Below are 23,195 nucleotides of genomic sequence, written 5' to 3'. Positions count from 1 at the left end.
AAGTGTAACCAGTAACAGGATGTTCTAGCTACAGATCTATGAAACTGACTTGGATGTAGGTCAAAAGACCATAGAATCTCCCTTGCTAAATAGGTTAAATGATTGCATTAGTATTTCTCCTCAGATGTTATTTTTAACTCATTTGAAACTATTTGCGGATAGAAATGGAGCTATCTTGAATGCTGATCGCAATACGAAATATATAGAATTCACAGAATACACAAAATTATTGATGATATAACATTCAACAATCAGGGTGCTATGAATTTTACATTAAAATTTAATTATGTAGTAAAAAATAGAGTTGTTATAGCTAGAAAAAAATATTTTCAGAGGCAGCAGATACCCTTGGTGGAAATGGACAGTCCTACATAGGAAGAAAATCCAGGAAGTATGCAAAGTAGACACCAGGATACTAGGCATATATAATTTAATCAGAGATCACACAATATGACATAAAAACAGCAGTTGACTAGAATAATTATAATCTGCAACACGTGAAAACAGTTTAGAAAATGGATTAAGGTCATACTCTCTGACAGTAGGCTTCTTGGAAATACAGATGTAGAATCAGACAGATTTGTGTCATCTGTGCTACCTTTCCTTGTCATCAGATTAACTTGAACCAATAGCTTGGTATGGATTCAAGCAGTAGACGTGTTGTTGATTAATTAACTAAGTCTTGTCTAGTGAGACTGTTAACCTCATAGAGCCACGAATAACTAACTATTGATTGATATTTTGGTGTTTTAGATGCAAAAGCACATTCTTCCTAATAACTGGAAATACAGCTTAAGACTATTTTGTGGGACAGACCTGTGATTGTCTGAAATGGTAACTTGTTAGGTATAATTCTCTTAATTAGTGACAAATGTGCATTTACACATCAGAGACTAGAAATTTAGAGATTAATCCTAGTGGAATTTTCAGGGAAATCTTGTCCAACTATATTTATGAAAGCAAGAATATGTTCAGTTTTTGTTTTTTTTTCAGTTGGGTCTATTGACTGGCTTAAGCCGAGACTTTCTCCTTTTTCAGTCATGTAGTTACAAAAACTGTACATTACAAACAGTGTAGAAACAAGCTGAAAAGAATGTGCCACACATCCTGGGTAATCATCTAAATGCAGTTAAATACAAAAAAAATACAGCCTACTCCCTTATAGTGCACAGTTATTGTTAGATACAATGTATCGCTAGTAAATGGTCATGGTCACCAACTCTAGTTGTCTCCAGCAGAAAGAATGAGAGCAAGATCCGTTCGGTACAGCTTCCCCCCATCTGATAAAGCCATTATGCTTTTCTTGTATGTTGGAATATTATTAATATCCAGATCCTGTATAGAATATAGATAGCATTGTTATCCAGCTAAATATGGAAGTTAATTAACCACTGTCAAGTGATAAAATGTAGGATGAAAACTTCTTGTTACATCAATCCATTAAGAGGTAGATTAAATTCTTCCACAAATATGAATAATTGCAAGGTTGTTTAAAAATCTATTTATCACAGTTACACAGTTTTAGGCCAGTACCAAATCAGGTTAAGAATTGAATTCTACTTCTGCTGCTCTATAAATCTTTAAAGTAGATTTCCAAAAACGGATGTGTGGTGCTTCTAGATGGATCCTTATAGTCTGCTTAAAAAGTGAGTGGCATGGTAACTAGATTACCTGTTTATTCTTCTCACACAGATCCTTCAGTAAAGCATCCAATTCGTTTTCATCTATGTATCCATTGCCATCCTGAGGGAGCAGAAATAAACCAGTTTACAACCCACTGCACAATAACAGGGGGTGTAAGAAAATGGAAATAACCGATTCTTCACAAAGTCTCCCTACTGCATACTTGGCAGATATTCCAACATCTTAATGTCAGGCCCTCCAAATTCTTAATTGCTCCAAAGGTCCAAAATACATGTGAATTGCCTCTCATGCAACACCTTACATTTAAAAAACACTTTGAACTTTTTGAAGTAATTTTACATAAAACGTCTCACTTTATGTTAACAGTATCCCTTCCTGTTGAAGTAATTAGGTTGTCGTTAAGTATGTTCACGTGAATACGGACCCTGAAGCCTGGGGAAGCTGTGTGACTAGGCCGATGTCACACCAGGTAGTGGCAGAGCTGTATCAGAGCCCACAGAGGAGTGATTTGATCCAGGAGTAGGGAAATTAGGAAAAAATAAAGGATGGTAACTACTGACATCTCAAACAGCCTTTCCTCATATACATGATGTTACCATCTATTATACGGGGAGGATTCTCCTGGATATTTTCAACTAACTTAATCCTCCTCCCACCCTGGAAAGTGGGTATGATCTCCTGTTTACAAATGAGGAAACCGAGGGTTAGAGGAGTTTGGTATCTTATTCAAAGCCTCAAAATAGATCAATTGTAGCATGGGCCTTGAATCAAAAAGCATCTAATTGGGAATACCAAATGACAAGATACGATGACAAGAGTAAATTGGCTGAGTAATTTTAATAGCTCAGGTTTCTTGTAATATGGACCTTGAGTTTTAGGGTTTCTTCCTTGTGAGCATTTTCCAAATTCTTCTAAATAACCAAATTATAGATAAGAAAGAACTTTTACCTGATCATATAACTCAAAAGCTTTATTGAACTCTTTCCCACACATTTTGACTCCCTGGATGATAGAGAAGAGAGCAAAGGTTAAAGTGTTACTATTCTATTTCATTGTGTTTCCCTTGGCAAATCTCCCACAGTCTAACTTTTCAAGGAAAATATTGTTTATGGTAGGGAAAAGAGAAATACCTGAAATTTAAGAAGAAAATTCTCCTGTACAGGTAGTAACCTTTTGAGAGAGAAATAATAATAGATTAGATTTTTTGGGTAAGGATCAATTTATTACAATACCTGTGTACTTTTTTTTTCTTTTTAAAAAATATTTTATTTATTTATTTGACAGAGAGAGATCACAAGTAGGCAGAGAGGCAGGCAGAGTGAGAGGGAGGAAGCAGGCTCCCCGCCGAGCAGAGAGCCCGATGTGGTGCTCAATCCCAGGACCCTGAGACCACGACCCGAGCTGAAGGCAGAGGCTTAACCCACTGAGCCACCCAGGTGCCCCACCTGTGTACTTCTTAAACTCACCTGGCCATCTCAGTTAATTCCAGCTTCCCATCATTATTTGAATCAAATAACTTCAGCTGAAAGACAGAAGGTTATTATTGTAACCACTGAAGAATGATTTATTGTAGGAAGGAGAAGAAAATTCAAAGTAAAGTATTTGGAGTTATCAATTACTCATATAGACTGTAAAATTCTAGAAACTAGCTTTTATTAAACTTCTAGTGCAAATTTTCAGTTCTATAAGTTGGGTCAATTGCCAAAGTTTATCAGGATAATATAGAATAGTCAAGGTAATAAAGATCTTAGCTAGATTATGGAGTACCGTAATTTATTTTTCTTGCAACTATGTGTATGTGTCAAGATGTGGGAGAGTTGGTGTCTGGCAGTGTAAAGTATATTCTAAAATTTTCCAAACAATAATATGAAAATAAATATTGGTCTCCCTCTTTTATAGCATAAATCACAAAGAGAGGCAATAGGCAGATAGTATGAATAAATTCTTAAGAGAACAGAATTTTTGACTAATTTTCAATTATTTTCCTTGGATAGTAGATACCTCCTCACCATACTTAGATTCACATCATACACCAAGACCCATCCAGATATAAATACACTCATACTCTTATTCAGGAAGCATGAATGTTTTTAGAAAGTAGCAGCTATTGTTGTACATGGAGGGCCTATAGATGAGATATATTAAAATATATAAAGTTTGCATGCTACATATGTGAAAAGCCAACATTATTTTTGTGTTTTCAAAAAATGTGATCAGGTCATAATGGTTATAGGTTTAGTGAAGTCTCTTTAAGGAGAAAAAGAACAGTCTCTGGTTTGAAATGTTCTAAGAATGCTTTGTAGGAGGCAGATTTTTTCAGAGTCTGATACTGACACATTTTATAAATTGTTGACCATAAGTTCTGATATCACCAAACTCTACCAAGACCCTGGACACCTGAGCACACAATTGTGTGTCCATAGGGGACTATTTCCCTACATATATATTTAAATCTTAATTAGTACTTGATTAATTTGCCTCTCAGATTTGAACTGGTTTATGACATTGAATCAGATATGCCAGGCCAGTCCAACAGGGGGAAAACTCCCATCTGAGTAGTTTTTAAAAGACTGCTTCAAATTTCTACCTGAAAGGAGTTCTTACTTTAAATAGACATCCCATAAGGCTGGCACAAAACAGAACATTGATAAATGTAGGTTATTGTCCATTTCCCATAAACTATTCAGAGCTTAGGTGTGCCCACTGTGACACATTTGTATGCTAGTGCTATGGATTAAAGAAGATGCTTTCTTGCAATGAAAAATTTTTAATTTTGGAATTAAAGATTAGTCCCGCTTTATAATATCATAGCGAATACGACAATAGTAAAGTTATAGTGGTTTTTTTTTTCCCCCTCTGCATAAAAGTAGGCTCACAGTTTGAAAGTAAGCCTCATAACTGAGGTTTATAATCAAGCCTTGTATAAGATGACTTCCCAGGGTAACTAAAAAGCCTAATTCCTTTATCAATCTAATAGAACATAATTTTTATAATATGCACTATTGTGGGGGTATTTATGTAAATCTGTAAGGTAAGAATTCACTGTACCTTTACAGTACTTAAAGCATGTATAAATATATGTACTGATTTGGACAATTTAAAAAATTTTGCCTGAATTTCAAAAATTATAATGTTGCCAAAATACTGACGCATAGCTGAATCAGTTTGGCAAAGACTTTTCTTCATAGTTCTAATGCTATGCGCCAAATGAGGAAACTACCTACTTGAAATTGATGAACTTCATGGGTATTGGATTATTCTATCTAGAACTTCATAAATTTGTTCATTCCTAAAACATTAAGGGTCTATGTGTAAAGCAGTTTCCTTAGCTCATTATCAACATTCTATAAGATATCTTGGTTACACTATTTATCATAGCATCAGGCTCAGGGTACATTTAGAACTCCTCATGCAAGCACCAAGACAGTATTCTAAAATGCCCCTTTTTTTTTTTTAGTCACTCAATGAATAAAGTAGTTGTAAGTTCTGTTTAAACTCTTACAAAATTAATGATTTTGTGAGTCATGATAAAAACAAATTCAGAACCTTCAAAAAAATGTTTTTAGTTATCTAATTTATGTATCTACAATGTAACTTACATGTGTATAAATTATATAATTACACTGGCTTTGTAAGAAAAATGATCTTTTGATAGATATAGATTACCTCCACAAGAAAGGAAATGCTCATGTGTTGAGCCTTAAACCAATGATGACAGCACTCACTTGGCCTTACTTTTCAAGTGAAATGATACCTAAACGCATGTAATGCCCACATGGTTTATTTATCTCATCCTCCACAGCCTTGAGAATTAACAAGAACACAGTAATATTTCATAGGTTCTTGGCTACTATCTCTCCAAGATCAGTCTTACCATTAGGTCTGTATATTCAGCTAGTTTTGTATCATCGACAGTCTTGTTTGCTTTTTCCAGCAGGTCCTTTAGAAAGTTCTGTTAAGAAAAAGAACACTCAGGTAAGTGTCATAAGTAACCTATAATCTATTTCCATTTCAGCCTGCCTTGAAATGGAATGTCCTGAGAATGCAAAGAAAGCCTCCTTTGGAGGACAGAGCTGGGTGAGGAGAGGACCTCAGAAGGGAGATTATGCCACTTGGTTCACTTGGCATTCCAGCCACGATGCTGCCTCTGACAGGTAAGATATCTGCCTTTTACTGAGACCTGATCTGTTGTGGTCTATGTTGCACTGCTTTTATGACTTCAATTAAATGTGTATCTGGATTGTACACTCTGTAGGAATCTGAGTACAAGCTTGTATACCAGCCAGCCCAATGGGTGCATTTCTACATAATGATATCTTCATAAAAGCTCATATGGCTTTCCTATAAGAAACACAAGGGCCCCTCTCTCTGCCATTGTAACAGGAGTGAAAATTATTAGCAAGCCAGATGGAGAGCTACCTATCATCTGAAGTGCATTTTCCGTGCTCAGGAACTGTGAGGTTTATAGACTGTAGGAAGCTCGTTTCTCTGAAGGGCCAGTCCCATAGCTTTTGGGCTGAATGCAGTCCCAAACACCTTGGTTAGAAAGCTTCAGCTGGCTGTTCAGACTAAGACAGTTGGCCACAGATGATGTTCTCTAATCCTTGAAGGGTATGTGAATCATATTACAATAGAGATTATAGTGGGAAGGATGAAAAAAGATCATTATTAATTTGACAGTTGGAGTTTAGGAAGGAGTTAAGTTTTTTAAAACAGAAATAAATCAAAAGTTTTCCAAAAACCACATAAATGACAGTGTTAACACTTAGGCATATAATATTCATTTTGTCTGGAGCTGTTCATTTGTGACTCCTTTATTTTTTTCCAAAAATAAATTAATGCAGTTATGGAAAACTAAGCAGATACTGTGTTTGGGTATATTGAAGGATTGGGTTTCTTTGGTTCTGCAGTGGTTTATTTTCTTCCCAAATGTACGAATTCTGCTGGGCTGATTTAACTTTATTCTTTTTGAGGAAGGAGACCTTTTTCTTGGTTTGATTAAATGCATTTTCATTTCAAGCATTCCATTTCAAATCCAAAGTGAAGCATGGAAAATTCAAAGTTATGTATTGGGGGTGAATTTTATTTTTGAGCCTTATGAGTCTTTTGTCAGAGATTAATTGGGTTAAAAAGCTTCATCAGAGACTAAAATGGTGGTCACAAAAATAGCCTGGGAGAAACCTAGGGCCGCTGAGATTCAAAGTCGTGTCTGAGAGCAAGTGATGATTTACTCTATTATGGATCTTAAAATTAGCTTTCTTGAAAGATCCATTAAAAAAGAATACCAACTTATCTTCAAAATTCCCCAGAGAGGAGGACTTCTATTTAGAATCTGTTTCTGAGAATAAAATGTAGAACAAAGAAGGTCAGTATTAGAAATGAGCTAAGGTTTTCATGATGAACTTGAAATGATTTTTAAAAGATTGGTTTTTTTGTCCTATAGAATAAAGACACAATAGCGTAACTGTTACCTCGTGAGCTCTAGGTTGTTGTGCTGCAAGTCTGTTTAAAATATATTGTTTTCACGTTAGAAATGTTTATATTTCCAAGAGGCTGCTATTGACTGTGTTTGAGCAATTTTACAGTGGTGCAAATGTCCTAGTTCCATCTCTAAAATTGTCTGTGACTCAAGCCATGTTAAACCATGACAAGGAAACTGAATTTGATATTCCTATTTCCACACTTGACAAGAATCATTATCAGATAGTCTAGATTCTTTCATGAGCAGCTAGGTAAATTTGAAAAATCGAATCTCTCTAAATTTCTGTTTCTCTGTATAATGGAAATGATAATACATGTCTTGCAGGTTTTCTGAGAGGATTAAATCTTAAAATACATTTCAAGCAACTAATACTATACCTGCCACATAAGTATATTAATTTGCCTCCTGTTTAGTTACTCTCTATCCTGGAGATTGACAAAACAGGGTCTCTGGACTGAGAAATCTTGGGGTCAGTTTAAGGAAATGACAGAAAGAATGTTGCCATACTTCTGAAAGACTACTAAATTATTGAGTTAATGAGTAATACAATGTATTGTGCCATGTGTATTTCACAAAATCTTTCATATACAGAATTTCACTCGAGCTTCAGAGTAAATCAGAGTGAAAGGTATTATTATCCCCATTTAAAAGAAGAAAAAAGCAGATGCAATAACTTGATTTTAGATCTCTTTGGCTTCTCCTTCATATATTGTCCTCCCCCACCAGCTCTTCTGTACATCTGGGAGAGATGAATTGACAAATTCATTTTCAAAGTTACAATTTTTCAGAAGTTTGATTATAATAGGACTTTGTTGTTGTTCTTGTTGAGAGGCAGGAGGTCTTATGGAATGGGTAGGGGACCTGGAGGCAGAGGAGTTTGGGTTTAAACACTGCAACCCAGCATCGTCTTTCTGTGTGGCCTCACTGTATCACTAAACTCTTAATCTTTTTCCTCATGAAGGTAGTAGTGATTTCCGAACTCACATGGAGATTAGATAAAATAATGTGCACATATATTGTAGGTGTCCAACAATTGTTTCTTTGTCTTTCTCTTGGGAGAGAAATCTGTTTATATTCATTTAATTTATAAAATAAAATGCCAAATCTCAATGAAAAGGAGCATCTTATTTGGCTTAGAATATTATTGTTCTATCTATCTAGTATAACAACTTGTTTATATAACAGAAAATGCTATTTTTTTTTGCATTCCTGAATAGATTTTGAAGAAGTACTTGATGTCTCTTTTTTAATCTGGTATTCATTAACGATGTGGAAGAGTGGGTGAAAATGTGCCATTGCTCAATGTAAGTTTCTTTTGTGGGAAGTTTTTTTAAAAAGTTAGAGTTCATAATTCTATTCAAGAGGAAAAAAACAGGTTTTTATTTGCTTACCTTAAGTTCCTCAGTTTCTATGAAGCCACTGTGATCAGTATCATATTTTCTCCATGTCTGTAAGTAATTTTGGATAAGGAAAACCAAATAGATTAAAAAATACACAAAAATTTTCCTACACTAAGTAACTTTCTGAAGACCTAACTCATGGACAGAGCTCTATTTTACCTTCATGAATTCCTCACAGGACTTAAGCTGCTGGCATCGGAAGAGCAGCAGGAAGTTCTCTTCTGTGGGTAATACATGAGCCAACTGAAAAAGATTTAAAAAGTTATAAGGGAAGCAACCCTTATCATTACTTCCTGCTTGGTTTTCTTGAATATATTAGAAGAAGTTTTATTGCCTAGAAAACCAGGAGAGGAAAAACGTTAGGACTGACCTTCCCTTTCTAATACCTTGTTCCCACAGAGAAGCATTGTCTTTTCTAATGCGTGGGTGCCCCTGAGTGACGGGGCTGCCTGGTCAGTGAGGTGGCTGTAGCAGGTGTGTTCAGAAAGCTCAGATAACACAGGTCTGACCACTCCTTATCTGCTGGACATCCAAGTAGATTCATCCCGGTGGCTTGAACCTTCATCTCTTCCGTGCCACAGAGCACTGCTGCTCTTCTCAGGGTGCACAGAATGTGGTATGTGTAGAGATATACATGACACGGAGAAGCAAAGAAAGTATGAAAAATGCAAATGGAGGGTAAAGGAAGGAAGGAAAAAAATGCATCCCCAGATCTGAGGAGAAAGCCTAAGAGATGCAGGGAAGATAAACTGAAGACAGGGGCGCCTGGGTGACTCACCTGGTTAAAAGTCTACCTTCAGCTCAGGTCATGATCCCAGAGTCCTGGGATCACACCAGTGTCAGGTTCCCTGTTCAGCGGGGAGTCCGTTTCTCCCTCTTCCTTTCCCTCTGCCACCCCCCCAAATAAATAAATAAAATATATTTTTTTTAAAGGATAAACTGAAGACTATTATAAGGCAGTGGAAAGAGAGGTGGAAAAGACAATTCATGATGAAGAGTGAAAATGGAACAGTAATAGGAAGAAATAGTTCTCAAATTGTTGGTTTTAGCTAAGAGGATGTCCACTTCAGATCCAGGGCTTGGGTTTAAGACCCTATTTATGACCCTCTGACCTGTCTCCTTAGATCTCATTTTATAACTTTAGAACCCTCCTCCTCCTCCTTTTTTTTTTTTTTTTTAAAGGGCTCTAGATCCCATTTTAAGATGACTATAATCTGTTATGTGTAGGAGGGAGGGAGCTGGATTGATGGCCTCACTGCAGGCATGGGTTCTATTCCTGGCTCAGCTGCTAATTAGCTGTGGTCCCCAGCAACTCCCTCAGCCACTTCTGGAACTTAGTACCTTCATCACTAAAATAAGGAGTTATGAAGTAGAAACCAATGTCTCTTAAATGTACTGGGTTCAAAATGACTTTGAGACTCTGTTAGAATCACTACATCTTCACCATTAAAGAATGAAACTACACATACAATGTTTCACCTAATTTCCTTGAAGTTCAGGCACGGACCCTCATCCCTGGACTTTAAGCACCTTTGGTATGGATCAACCTCAAGTTCAGTATCCGTTCCAAAATTTCTACCAAATTATAGGAAAATCTATCTCCCCATGTCCCCTTAAAAAAAATTTCATCCATTTAGGTATATTAAAGCTTTTTAATATAAAATGTATCTTTTCAAATTTATGTGTTTTTATGTCTTTAAAATAATACCTCAAATTAGATCCATTCAGCTTATAAACATTACATATGGAAGTGAAACTAAGGAACGGAGCCATATATCTTATTAGAATGTTAATATGACTCCTCAGAAGACCTTTTCTTATTTTGAAACAAAGGTCACTAGCATAGTTGTGCATTTACATAAGCATTCATTTGGGAAATAGGAAATAGCTAATGCCAATTCTTTTAGTTATCGGTATGTAACTTGTCAGATACCACTTTGTCAGCTGTTGTTGGCCCATCCATTTCTGGAGGGCAGGGACCATGCTTTGTCTGAATCTCCTATATGCCTAGGGTGGTCCTCAGTGCATTATATGCCTGACCTAAATGCTGGGGATTGGTTGATAATTTACTTCATTAAAAATACCTACTTAACATGATTTGTAGTATTTGTTTTTACTATCTTCATTGCAATTTTCTATGTTGCTTGAATTTTAATAGCTGTATTTTCAACGAAATGTAACTTTTCTTTCTTTTTTTTTTTTTTAAAGATTTTATTTATTTGACAGACAGAGATCACAAGTAGGCAGAGAGGCAGGCAGAGAAGCGGGGAGGAGCAGGCTCACCTCTGAGCAGAGAGCCCGATGTGGGGCTCCATCCCAGGACTCTGGGATCATGACCTGAGCTGAAGGCAGAGGCTTTAACCCACTGAGCCACCCAGGCGCCCCGAAATGTAACTTTTCTTAAAAAAAATTGCACACAGAAAAAAATAAAAGAATGAACTAGTAAGTAATTACTAATGTAAAATAAGGGAAAATTTAACCATCTTTGTCTCAAAAATTAAAGTTCGTATGACTAGCATAAAATTTAGAGGTCTCTAGAATGTCAAATATAGAGATGGTAAAATTGTTCTGCATATATAGTAAAAATGTGTATTTTTTTTCCCATGTCATTTTGGTCCTCCTCAGTTTCATTTATTTTAAAAGATTACAGACTATATCTACATGCACATTTTGAATCTATTAGTTTGAACTGTAATGTTAAACTGAATATACAGCCATCCTATTTTAATCATTAGAAAAGCATCTCAAACATGTAAAAGATTATAACGAAACAAGCTAACCATTAAAAGAGAAACAATGAATATGTGTGGATAGGATGTAACTATAGTGAACATACATCATCTTTTTAAAGGTGTGTTTCACCTTTGGTCCTTCTGTTGACGCTTCCATCAATACACTGGGAATCAATGTTCAAATTTCAGAGCTGGGTGCAGTAACTCTCCAGCACTAGTGTCTTAGAGCATTTCTACAAAGTAGGAGAGGTCTTTTATTGAAGGTGTCAAGTAAGGTGGCTTTATTCTCAGATTTGTTAAGTCCCTGCTGTTCATGGAAATATTCAGTATTGTCTGATCCAAGGTTACTGGTAATTTCTTAATCCTTGGGCTTCCTGGCTGTTCTTTTATGAACTCACAAAACTTTGTTATGGTTTGGAAAAGAGGGAAGAATATCAAGGCGATAATTAGAAGGCAGATGATTGTAACCAGAATTCCTCAGAGCTTCAGGTGTGAGAACTGGTACCTGTCACTGAGAGTGGGGAAGTAAAAGTTGCCTGTCTCTCCTAGATATATAAAAACTACACACATCTTGAGGATAGGGTCTCTGTCTTATTACTGTTTCTTTGCCCAACACCTGCAAAAATGTCAGTAAATACCTTACTGAATTTATGAATGAAGGCAATGGAGCATGGCCTAGGGTCAGCATAAGCTCTAACTAAAGTTCCTTTGGAGATAATTCAAATAACTTATTACTGACTTGTGGATAGATTTGGGGTGGATATTGTGATCCTCTACCCAGAGCTTTCTTTAAAAGGTGCTGGGAGTGTTACTTTGGGAGAGCCTCTGGGGTGCCTTTGGGAGATTATCTAGGCTGAAGAGAGCTGCCTTCCCAAGGATACTGTGTCCTATGACTCATCCATGTGAAGAGAAAAAGGCACAGCCCTGTCACTCAATTTGGGACTTCTGTGAGGAGCCGTTGCAGCTTTCAAGCCCGCTGTAGGGTCAACCGAAGCCTCTACTATATAGTCCGAGACTGTATCACGGACCACTGTCTCCCTCTGGCCAGTCCTGCTCTTTTTATTTCCCCTCAACAGGTATTGGTTCTAAGAGCACCTCCTAATAAATTTACTTACTGCTCATTTTCGACTTAGATCCGCTTCCCAGGGAACTGAACATGTCACAGGGTTTTTACACTTTTGTTCTATTCCTAGGCATAATGTAGAACCCTCTTCTTATGTCTTGGAGCAAGCTGAAATTCTTTGCTGTAGCTCATATAGCTATGATTCAGAACCTACTAGGCACTGTGCTAGATACTGGGGATTCATAGTCACTGTGGGTAAGAACCTCATAGGGAAGCAGATAATTTCAAACATTATTCCCACGATTTCAAAAAAGGAGATATAGTGATAAATTTCAAGTATTAGTTACAAAGAGAGCACACACAATGGGCAATTTTAACTAAAAACATAAGTGACCGAGCGACGTAAGTCAAAGCACACATGAAGCATAATTCTTAAAGACATTGGTGGTGCATGTTAACCTCCGTCAACAAGTATTAACAGAGCATTCACTTCTTTCATTTGGAAACCAGAGCAGTATTCTTCCTAGGCAATTAAGTGATTCCAAGAAATTTGGAAAGCAAATAATCTTACATAAATTTAAGGCCAGTTGAGTTTAATAATTTCAATATGAAAAATTATATAAGAAGTTGTTACAAGTCTTGGTCTTCAGAAGAATGGTGTCGATGTTCAGTTTTTTAAACAATAATGATAGCAACTACTACAGTGTGCCAGATTGATGTATTTGTTTGATCTGCTTTCTCACATTTGATGTTGGTACTTATATACCGTCCCTCTTTACAAAGAAACAGGCAGAGAGGATAAATGAATTGCTATCATTTAGTGTGAACCAGATTTGAAAAATCCGACCATCTGACTTTGACTTTTGAAGCCTTTGTCTTTAACCATCATGCTCCATTAAAATCTCCAATCAAAAACCTTTTTCTAATCTTTGAAAATTATTTATCTGGAGAGAAGTTTTTAATCTGATTTTACTGTTCATCATTTCCCCAAATTCTGAGGTGAAAAAGTAGTCTGCTATGAAAAATTACATTCACTATAGCTAAACTTACATGCTCAAATCCTACTGTGGAAGAAAAGAGGGAAAATAGTGTCTGCCTCCCTGGGAGAGATGTTACAGTTTTAGGATTAAAATAGCTTTTAGATCTTTTTTTTTTTTTTTTTTTTTCAGTGTATGCACTGACCTGGACAAAGTAAAAAAAAAAAAAATTGAAGATGATGGTAGTTTCCCACACGTTGCCCAAGGGATTAGGTGAAAAACTTAGAGTTGATATCCTACTAAGGGAGATATCTGTACTTACTAGAAATTTCTTCTCTGGCACTTATATTATCTGCTGAATCATTCAGTCTTCCTTTCTAATTATTTTAACCAGCCTTCCCCGCAATAAAGCTATTAGCCTGAATAAATTTAGAAAATTTTTTGACTGTCATGGTGTTTGTTAAAGTGTCTCAAAATTTCAGTGCTGCTGTTTTGAATTCATATTAACAATCTCTTTATAAATAAACTGTATTTGTGTGAATTTTAAAATCTAAAGACATGAAATTTTAAAAGTTCAGAAGAACGACATCTATATACTACCCTTCATTTTATGTATTTCTGGATAGCAAAAGCATGTTGTTTGCAAGGTCAGTCCATTTCAGGATAGAACTCTGAAAATTAATCACTATATTTTCTGATCTTTTGAACAACACATTTCAATTAAAGTCAAATCACTTTAGCTCATTTCCAATAGGAAAGCAGACTACCACATGAATATCATTTGGTTTGCCTTAATTAGATTTTTGAGGATCCCATCTGTATGCCTATTAAATATATAGGAACAACTAACTTCTTTTCCCTTTGAGCAATAAAGCGACATTATCTTGATGTGACTAGGTAGATTATCATAAATTTTGGAAAACATGGGGTTTCCCATTCCATCATGGCTGGCTAGAGTGTGTGTCTTTGTGTCCCATGTTATATATAGGATTTCTTAGCAAGTGGGGAAAAAAAAAAGATGAACTTTATTTTATTCAACTTCCTAGTGGACATGCCAGGATGTGTTATAAATTTGGGCATTCCCACTCTTCCTCTCCTTGTTTATGACTCATAATCTCTAACTTTCAATTTCTTCTTTCCAATGATTTTCAGAACCTCTCTTTACTCTCTTCACTCCTACTTCCCCACTCTAGACCTAATCAGCATGCCTATGAACTCCTGCAGTGATCATTCTTTCTGTTCTCCCATTCTAATGCTCTTCTCTCCAGCTAATCCCCATTCCACCCCTCCTCTTGCATGTGGCTGATAACTCAGATTAATGAATAGAATTCTGGAATCATGATCAGATCTAGGCTTGCATACACCTGTTGTCACTCCCTGCCACTGGGGCCGTGGATACAGCATTTAAGCTTTCTGGGTTTCAGTTTCTTCATCCTTAAAATGAGGAATTTTGGCTAGTTTTCCCCAGGAGTCCCATCAGGCAAAAAATTCTGTGTCCTGGGGCACCTGGGTGGCTCAGTGTTATGTTAAAGCCTCTGCCTTCAGCTCAGGTCATGATCCCAGGGTCCTGGGATCAAGCCCCGCATCGGGCTCTCTGTTCAGTGGGGAGCCTGCTTCCCCCTCTATCTCTCTGCCTCCCTCTCTGCCTACTTATGATCTCTGTCTGTCAAATAAATTAAAAAAAAAAAATTCTGTGTCCTGGGATAGTTAGTTAAGTGAGACACATAAGAATTTATTTGAAAATTTTTCTCCCTTTAAACTCTGTCTTCTTCAGCTGTTCTGTAAGCTTTGCCCAAATCATGTTTCAAATGCTTTGGCTAGCTAACTCCTCTATGTTTCATGCATCCTGTTCAACCAAGCTAAACATAAAGCCTTTCCCAAAGTAATCAACCAAGTGAAGCTTGGAACTATTTTCTTTCAATGCAGAAGATGCACAGATTATTTATTATTTTAAAAAAGTAGAATAAGGGCGCCTGAGTGGCTCAGTTGGTTAAGTGACTGCCTTCAGCTCAGGTCATGATCCTGGAGTCCTGGGATCGAGTCCCACATCAGGATCCCAGCTCCACAGGGAGTCTGCTTCTCCCTCTGACCTTCTCCTCGCTCATGCTCTCTCTCACTGTCTCTCTCTCTCTCTCTCTCTCTCAAATAAATATATAAATAAATAAAACTTAAAAAATAAATAAATAAAAAATAAAAAAGTAGAATAGTTTAGAGGAACACGACTGGGTTCTGGCTGTTTCACCATTTATTTCTTATTTTTTCTTTGGTCAAATTCTATTGAAGCCACAGATTCCCCAGCTATAAAATAGGTCTTTATACTATAAGTTAGGCTTCCTTTATTTTGTCACAAGATCAAATGAGAGAATGCATTTTAGAAATTGTATATTGTCATACTAATGTACTAATGTAAATTTTCTTACTGTGATTACTATAAAATTTCTCAATTCTTCATTTTAGCATCCATTACCTTCCTTATCCTCGTCTATTACCAATCTTTTCTCACACATAAAACTTTTCTATAATAGTTTATTATCTCAAACTTCTAGAGAAATTTCTTTCCTCAAACTTCTAGGACAATGCATCTGCTAGTAGTGGCCCCCAGGCTCTCATTCAAATTTGGCTTCAAATTGTAATTTGTAAGTGGTGATACTCTACCATGTTTAGTAAAACCTGGACTCAAAACGGATTCATTGAGTCCTTTTAAAAGTGTGAAATGCATGTGAATTGGATCACGATTTTTTTTTATACTATTGTTATATTTACTTTCACTGAAGAAATTAAGTAAAATAAATAGCTGAGACCATTGGAGTCCTTTAAGGTGAAGTATGTTAAATATTAGATGATGGTCCTTCCTCTACTGGAATTATAAAATATTATAAAATATGTCAAGCTTTGAAATAACCACATCTATAATTTCACTGATTTTAGATTTTCTAATTCATTTTGAATAGATTTACCTCATCTCATTTATGGTCTTTTAAAGGTTATTTTCTTTTCCTTAATGATTTTGTATCTTGATGAGTTTACATCTATGTCAATCTGTAAGTTCCAGTACCATTAATTTATCTATGTATATTGTAATGAGTTATACAAAGGCAAAGGGGAAAGTGTATACTCCAGGGAAATGTTTTAATTACAAAGGTAATAATAGTATGTCCTTTCTTAACTCCTTTTGTAGGTAGCTGCTTAAAAATAAGCATTTCACATTGAATGGCAGATGTCCTGTAAGATCAATTAATTGAAAGCCAAGTTAATTCTCTGAATCGAAGGTAAATTATGACTACATGTTGTTGATGGCCAGACTACATCACAACCTAATACACTAAGAATATTATAATAACATAATAATACTTTTGATTTGGCATATTTTAAAATATCACCTATTAATTTTTCTGGACAAAGCAGTCCACTCAATTTCTCTAATAGGTTGCAGAGATCAAGTAGCTGAGACACCAGAGCTTCAGAAAGTACAAGTAAGGAAAACAACAGCTCTTGCACAAATCTGAGAATGCTGAAGAGCTGATGCATAGTCAAAGTCTGGCTTCCTTGACTCATAAACAAAATTTGTCCTCCACAGGAATAGTCCTCATCAGAAGATAGGATTTGACACCCACAATTTTATCTTTTAGAGACTCAGAAGAAATCCTTACCTATAACACATCATAAAATATTCATTAACTTTAGTTCTTTGTTTTTACTAAGGTCAACTGCCAATCTAAAATAGAATTTCAGGAACCAGGATGCAGCTTTCTGCCATCGTCATAGTGATTACAAATACACAGAAAACTGTATGCTGTTAAGTAAGAAATATCAGTGAACCATGTACTTGGTTGGTGTTTTATCCAAGTGAGGCAGGGTAATGTAATGGCAAAGGTACTTGTCTAGGTGTCTGGGACCTGGGCTTCTAACGGTACTGATGCCAGCAAATAGGCACATAACCAAAGGAAAATCATTTCACCTTTCCACATTTTGGTTTCATAATGTATTATATTTAGGCTCTGTATTAGGCAAACTCTAAGGTCTCTTTCTTAGCATTTTGATTTTATAATTTTGAATAGAAGATAACATTTTACTTAGGCAAAATAAGCCTCTCCAAATCAAATCAAATCAAATATGATCTTGTCATATCCTGTCTGAGTTGGATTCAAGAACAAAATAAAGCTCATTTCTTAAAAATATATCAGAAAAATACTAAGTTCCTTACCTCTACAATTCCTATTTTTCCATCATCTCTCTGCCCATACTGATCCACGAAGGTTTTCATCTCTGGTGATAACTCCTAAAATTATATCAAAAGGTAAGAAGTTTATTTTAAAAAAACTACCAATTGTGCTTCTGATATGTTAATAACTTCTGCAAAGAAAAACTGGAATTGAAACCATTTAGAATTATGCACACTGATGAACTATTCTCATGAAAACTGAAGATATAACTGATACACAGTATGTACTGGTTTCAAATGAAAGGGTTACTATTATAATTTCTAAATCAATTACTGATTTATCTTCTTTAGTTTTGAGAATATGCTATCCTTTGAAAATGTAGTCAGAATTACTGAGTTCATAACTGTTAGTGAATTTGAATATAATGTACTTTAAACATTGCTTCCTTCAGGAAATATTCTTGTTCCAACTAATTGCCCTATAACATTTTCCTTATTTTAACACGTTTATCCATGGGAAGTAATAATAGGTGTTTTCAGTTTGGACAAGCAAGAAATGTGAATGTTGGAGTGCCTCACATTGTCACTCTTCAATGTTTCTAGTATCTTCAGGTTCCCAACACAGAAGTGGCATTTACTGATTAAATACATTGAACAATTAAATTAAAAAAATTTTCAGATAAAAAAATGACTTTACCAATTTGAACTTTCATTAGAGACAAACAATTTTGATGATCTTATTGAAAGCTACTAGTTATATGTTCAGGATCTTTGCCTCCCAGAATAACTTAGAGAGTAATTTTCCAGTGTTTCCATTTTTTCCTGAGATGTTTTCTCTCCCATGTATTTTAGTACAAGAAGATATGTTTAAGAGGGACAAAATGAATGCTTTCATCTCATTTGAATTATTTTGTCCAATCTATTCTATTGCTTACATAATCTCTTCACATATTGACAGATTAGAGGGCTATGAACTGTAAACTAGTGATCTGAATATAGAACTAGTATTCAGGAAGTTGAATTTATACCCTTGGGTCTCCAACATAGCCCATTTTAGATAGCCCTGTTGCATCAACTGAAGCCAATTTAAAATAGGTCAACCTTTACTAATATCCTATTCTATGTCCTTGGGAAAGTGTATTAAGGTCTCAGTTTTTATCATAACAAGATGATGGTATTATCTAGCCCATGAGTTTGCTTTAGGGATAGGTAGGTTAATATAGTTCAAGAGTCATATTGAAGCTGAATATCATTACTACTAGTTATTGCAGAATTCTTTTTGAACCAAAGTAAATATTTTTAGAATTGAAGTAACAAATGGTAATCAAGCAATTTAATTATAAAGTAGTCTTTGTAACAAAACTCTTCTATGGTTTAATTGTAATTTGCATTTATTAAGTTTTATTACAGCAGTAAGAGAAGGAAAGAGTTCATCCCTTGGCATTAGTGGGATCTTCAGTTTTGTTTTTTGCACATACCTTAAAGTAAACAAAAACAAATAATTTGATTTTAAATCTCAAAAATCACATGTACCACTAGTTTAACTAGCAGACATGACATTTAGTTTGTGAACTTCTTGGGTGGTAATTATGTCAAAATCTAGGTTTTAAACAGTACAAAATGTAATGACAATGATAATAATAAAATCAAGCTTTATAAAATGCAAATTTAAAGACAAAATCCCATGTTTAGTATAAAAGGGTAGCTTTGAAAATATTTTGGGTTTTATATTTCATTAATATTATATTCAGTTGGAGTGCCTGGGTGGCTCAGTAGGTTAAGCATTTGCCTTCCACTTAGGTCGTGATCTCAGGGTCCTGGGACGGAGTCCCATGGCTGACTCACGGCTCAAGGGAGCCTGCTTCGCCCTCTCCCTCTGCCAGTCCTCCTGTTTGTGCTCTCTCTCTCCCTTTCTTTCAAATAAATAAAATCTTTTAAAAAAGTTATATTCACTTATAATTAGTGAAATTTTTAAAATTTCACAGTAATAATACGACAACCCAGATAGTGCTTCCATTAATACAATGAAATTTGTTATCCTGTGGCCAGAAATGAAAAGAAACGTGGATTTTAAGATTAGTCTTTATATTCTACAAAAAAAGAAGAAAGGGTTTACTACAATGAGGCCAGTAGTATAGGGATGTGTTTGTCCAGTACATGAACCTCTCAGTCTAGATCTCAATTTAGATTTTAACTATCCAAAGCCTATACACATAACCCAGAAAAATACTCAACAATCAACATATTAAGCAACTTGATTTAATCTCATACCTGTGCTCAAGTCTGCTATTTTTGGATTAATACCTAATAATTAGAATTTCCAATAGCTTAAAATTGGAGCCCGAGCAGTAGAAAAAAACTTTTAAATCTTTAGAACTCTAACATGAAGTTATTTGTTTACAAAACAGTACAAATATTTAAATGGGAAAAGAAAAATCTCAAAAAATATAGTTTCTAAATATCTGAATTTCTAAACTGAAAATAAATCACAATATTAAAATTCTAAAAAAAAAATAATCATTTAGCTACTAGAAGTGTCTTGCAATGTTTTAATTTGAAACCATATGGCAAGTAAGATTATTCCAAGCAGATATTTTAAATGAAATAAGGAACTGTTTTTGCTTTATTAGTCAAAGATATATAGAACTATAATATTACATGAATTTATTTATGATAATATATAAGGAGGGGAGGGTGTAGAGAGAGTGTATAAAACATTTCCTATTTTATTTGATCCTTCCAGGTTTATATAATATTAAATCTGGGTAAAACAATCCCCAAAGTGTTATCTGGTTTTAAATCCATTCCGTCCATGATTTTAGCAACTGATAGTTCTGTAATACATTATAATACATTTCAGAGTCCTCTGGTAGTCTTTTGAATATGTTGTACAGAGATGTGTATTACACAATTTTCAACTTAGTTAGAAAAAGAGTAACTCTGTTAGTAACATATTTATAAAATATCTATACAACACGTCAGTGCTTAAGGTGATCTGCTAAAGATCACATACATCCATGTTTTCCTCTAAAGACATAAAAGTTATATATAATTTGTAATGTAAAATCTCTAGCCAGTAGTTAAAAGGCCAAAATCATTAACTTCTAACTAGCCCAAATCCAACACAGTCTTCTGAAATGTAGTCTTACATAAACCCCAGTATACTAGTAAAACTCTTGTCCTATTTTCCTCCGTACAATCATCCCATCTATGTTCTAAACCCGGGTATACTTTATTTTTATGCTGAGAACATCTTAACAGGTCAATTTAAGCCCACAGGAAGTTATTCATAATTGGTAAGAATTGTCATTTGTTTAATTACCTAATGGCTTAAATCACAAATATACCTTGATTTCAAGACCCCATTAGTTGTTTTCAATCAGAGTATAGCTTTGCTTTTTAAAAAATATATGAAATTCTTAAAATTGTTTTACTTTTTACATCTCTGACTTCTGGGTTTCTCCCTCTTAACAGAAACGAACATCTTTCTTGTTAAGTTCTTGCTCATTATTATGTTACAAACTGTCCAACTTTCCCCCAGTGAGAAAGGTCAAGATAGAACATTTTCTTATCTGTCCAACCACATCAAACCTCAAAATAAGTAGCAATAAAACAAGAGATCCACAATCTGCAGCTCTGTTTCCTGACCACCAAGGGGCAGAAATGTATTTCTCCGCCCCCCCCGCCCCCACTTCTCACGCAGTTAAAGAGAAGTTAAAAATTACCTTGTAGAACTCGATCGAAGACGAGGTGATCTACTAAAAGATCTCATGCACCCACACTTTTAAGCATTATTAAAACAAGCACAAATACAGAATCTATATTTTAAAAGCTCTGATTTCATAGTGTAAGGTTTTTCCCTTTAGGGGATCTCTTTCTCTCCCCTTTTCATCCCCCCTCCCCCACAGTTCGGAAAGGTGCTTTTCCTCTCCTTTCTCAAGTCAATAAATCTGCATTCCCTGGAAACCACTTGATCGCCGATGGCTCATTATGAAAACTTCAGAATATTTATGTTTTAAGGTTGAAGGTCTTTTTCCTTGGTTGCAAACTTAAACCTACCAATCCAGCTTTCTTCCGTGCTTGCTGGAGTTCCTGAATCAAGTTCTGCAGCTCCTTTCCTTCCAGGTAGCCACTTCCTGAAAAGACAAAGAGGCACCCAGGTATCAGACATCTCATTCTGAGTTTCTTCCCCTTTCAATTTCCATAACAGCTATAGTTCTGGCCACCTGCAAAGCTCTCTCCCCCATACATTGATTAACTCTGAAAGGATGCGGAAAGGGTAGCGCAGCCCTCTGCCCCGTGTCAAAGTTTGGACCCCCCAAGGGAAAAGAAGGATGGTACCGATGTTAAGAATAGCCAGAGAAACTTTAGGGTGTGGTGTCCCCTTATCTCTGCTCCTTCTCTCTCACTCTCCTCCTCCCCCGCCTTCCTACTATTAGCATTCTTGGAGAGAAAAAAAAGTTGAAGGTTTTGGGCTAACGTAGAAAAACACATAGAAACTTTCAAGTTGATGGTTTGAGAGGAAGCGGGAGAGACAAGATTAGGGAGGTGGGGGAAGAAGTAAAGAAATGAAGGAAAATAGGATTAGGAGGCTGGGGGGGGGGGGGAGGATAGAAAAGGGCAGGGACATGGGGTCTTCAAACAGTTAAAAAGAGAGGAGATAATCACCGTCTGCGTCGAAATGAAGCCAGATCTCGAAAAACTGTGAGGCTGTGATCAGGGAGGATTGCAGGTGGGATTCTGCCATTGTACAGCCGAGTGTGTGCGTGTATGAGTATGCGTGTGTGTGTGTGTGTGTGTGTGTCAGTGCGAGTGTGGGGTGAGCAAAAACCTCAGGGTGTGTGTGTGTGTGTGTGTGTGTGTGTGTGTGTGTGTGAGAAAGAGATCTGCGGAGGAAGACGGGGGCGGGCGCTGCCGGGAGCTGTCCTCGGTGCTGCTCTTCTCAGGCGGTCTTCCCGAGTTCTCTCCACACCCCGCACCCAGTTCTCAGTATTTATCCTGACAGCGGAGCTGGGCCACGCCTCCTCCTGCCTCCCATTCCTCATTCCCGCCTCTAGCTCGCATCAACCTTTTTCCCCTCCCAGTTTTCTCCTCTCCTCGCAGGAAAGCTTGCTGGAGCTGGAGTTTTAGAGTGTAGGAAGCAGCAGGTGGTGGGAGATCCTTAGCTCAGAGACTGAAGCCTGAAAACACTCTTTCCCCCACATTCTCCTAATCCATAAACTATCTTCGTTCTTGAATATTATAGTGAAATAACATAAAGAGGTTTTGATTTTCAGATGCAAGGGCAAAGCTGATAAACAATACTACCATACAAATGGGGTATGTGTGTGTGTGAGAGAGAGAGAGAGACAGAGAGAGAGAAGAAAGGAGACTTCTCTGAGACATTTTGGTATTTGTTTGAACAAAATCAGGTGAAAGCTTAGCAAGTATTAGGTTACTTTGATTAATGTGTACAATTAATTTATTGCTATCAACCACTCTATTTTTTACTGGAGTGTCATCCTAGGAATGTTTCTTAAGATGGTTTAAATGAACAAGACCTGCCAACATGATGAAGTAGGATTATGTGGGTTTTTCTTTTTTTTTCAACTTGAAGTAGACTTATAACTGGAAAGTGATAAAATTATAAAATCTTAAAATGTTAGAGAAAGAAGTGATCTTAGAACTATTATGGTTTACTTCTTATGAGCTTAGAAAGAACAAGCCCAAGCAAAAAGAAACCAAAATTCTGGTCT

General features: G+C 36.0%; 1 protein-coding gene across 1 annotated transcript; it reads right to left on the bottom strand.

The window, feature by feature from the left end:
- Positions 1 to 419: 419 nt before the first annotated feature.
- On the bottom strand, positions 420 to 22,299 carry LOC111146691 (calbindin 1). Its single transcript, XM_022502352.1, has 11 exons — positions 22,129 to 22,299; positions 21,520 to 21,596; positions 17,503 to 17,577; positions 8,686 to 8,769; positions 8,518 to 8,574; positions 5,519 to 5,596; positions 3,111 to 3,166; positions 2,775 to 2,814; positions 2,593 to 2,646; positions 1,672 to 1,743; positions 420 to 1,335 (listed from the first exon to the last, which is right to left on the bottom strand). The coding sequence occupies exons 1-11, from the start codon at positions 22,205 to 22,207 to the stop codon at positions 1,222 to 1,224; spliced, it is 786 nt and encodes a 261-aa protein (XP_022358060.1). The 5' UTR covers positions 22,208 to 22,299; the 3' UTR covers positions 420 to 1,221.
- Between the last annotated feature and the right edge of the window lie 896 nt (positions 22,300 to 23,195).

The sequence above is a fragment of the Enhydra lutris genome, unplaced genomic scaffold (genome assembly GCF_002288905.1).
Source record: "Enhydra lutris kenyoni isolate GAN:26980312 unplaced genomic scaffold, ASM228890v2 scaffoldscaffold14, whole genome shotgun sequence".
Lineage (NCBI taxonomy): Eukaryota > Metazoa > Chordata > Mammalia > Carnivora > Mustelidae > Enhydra > Enhydra lutris.
The sequence above is the reverse complement of the archived record's forward strand: the minus strand, read 5'-3'. Positions and strand labels throughout refer to the sequence as shown.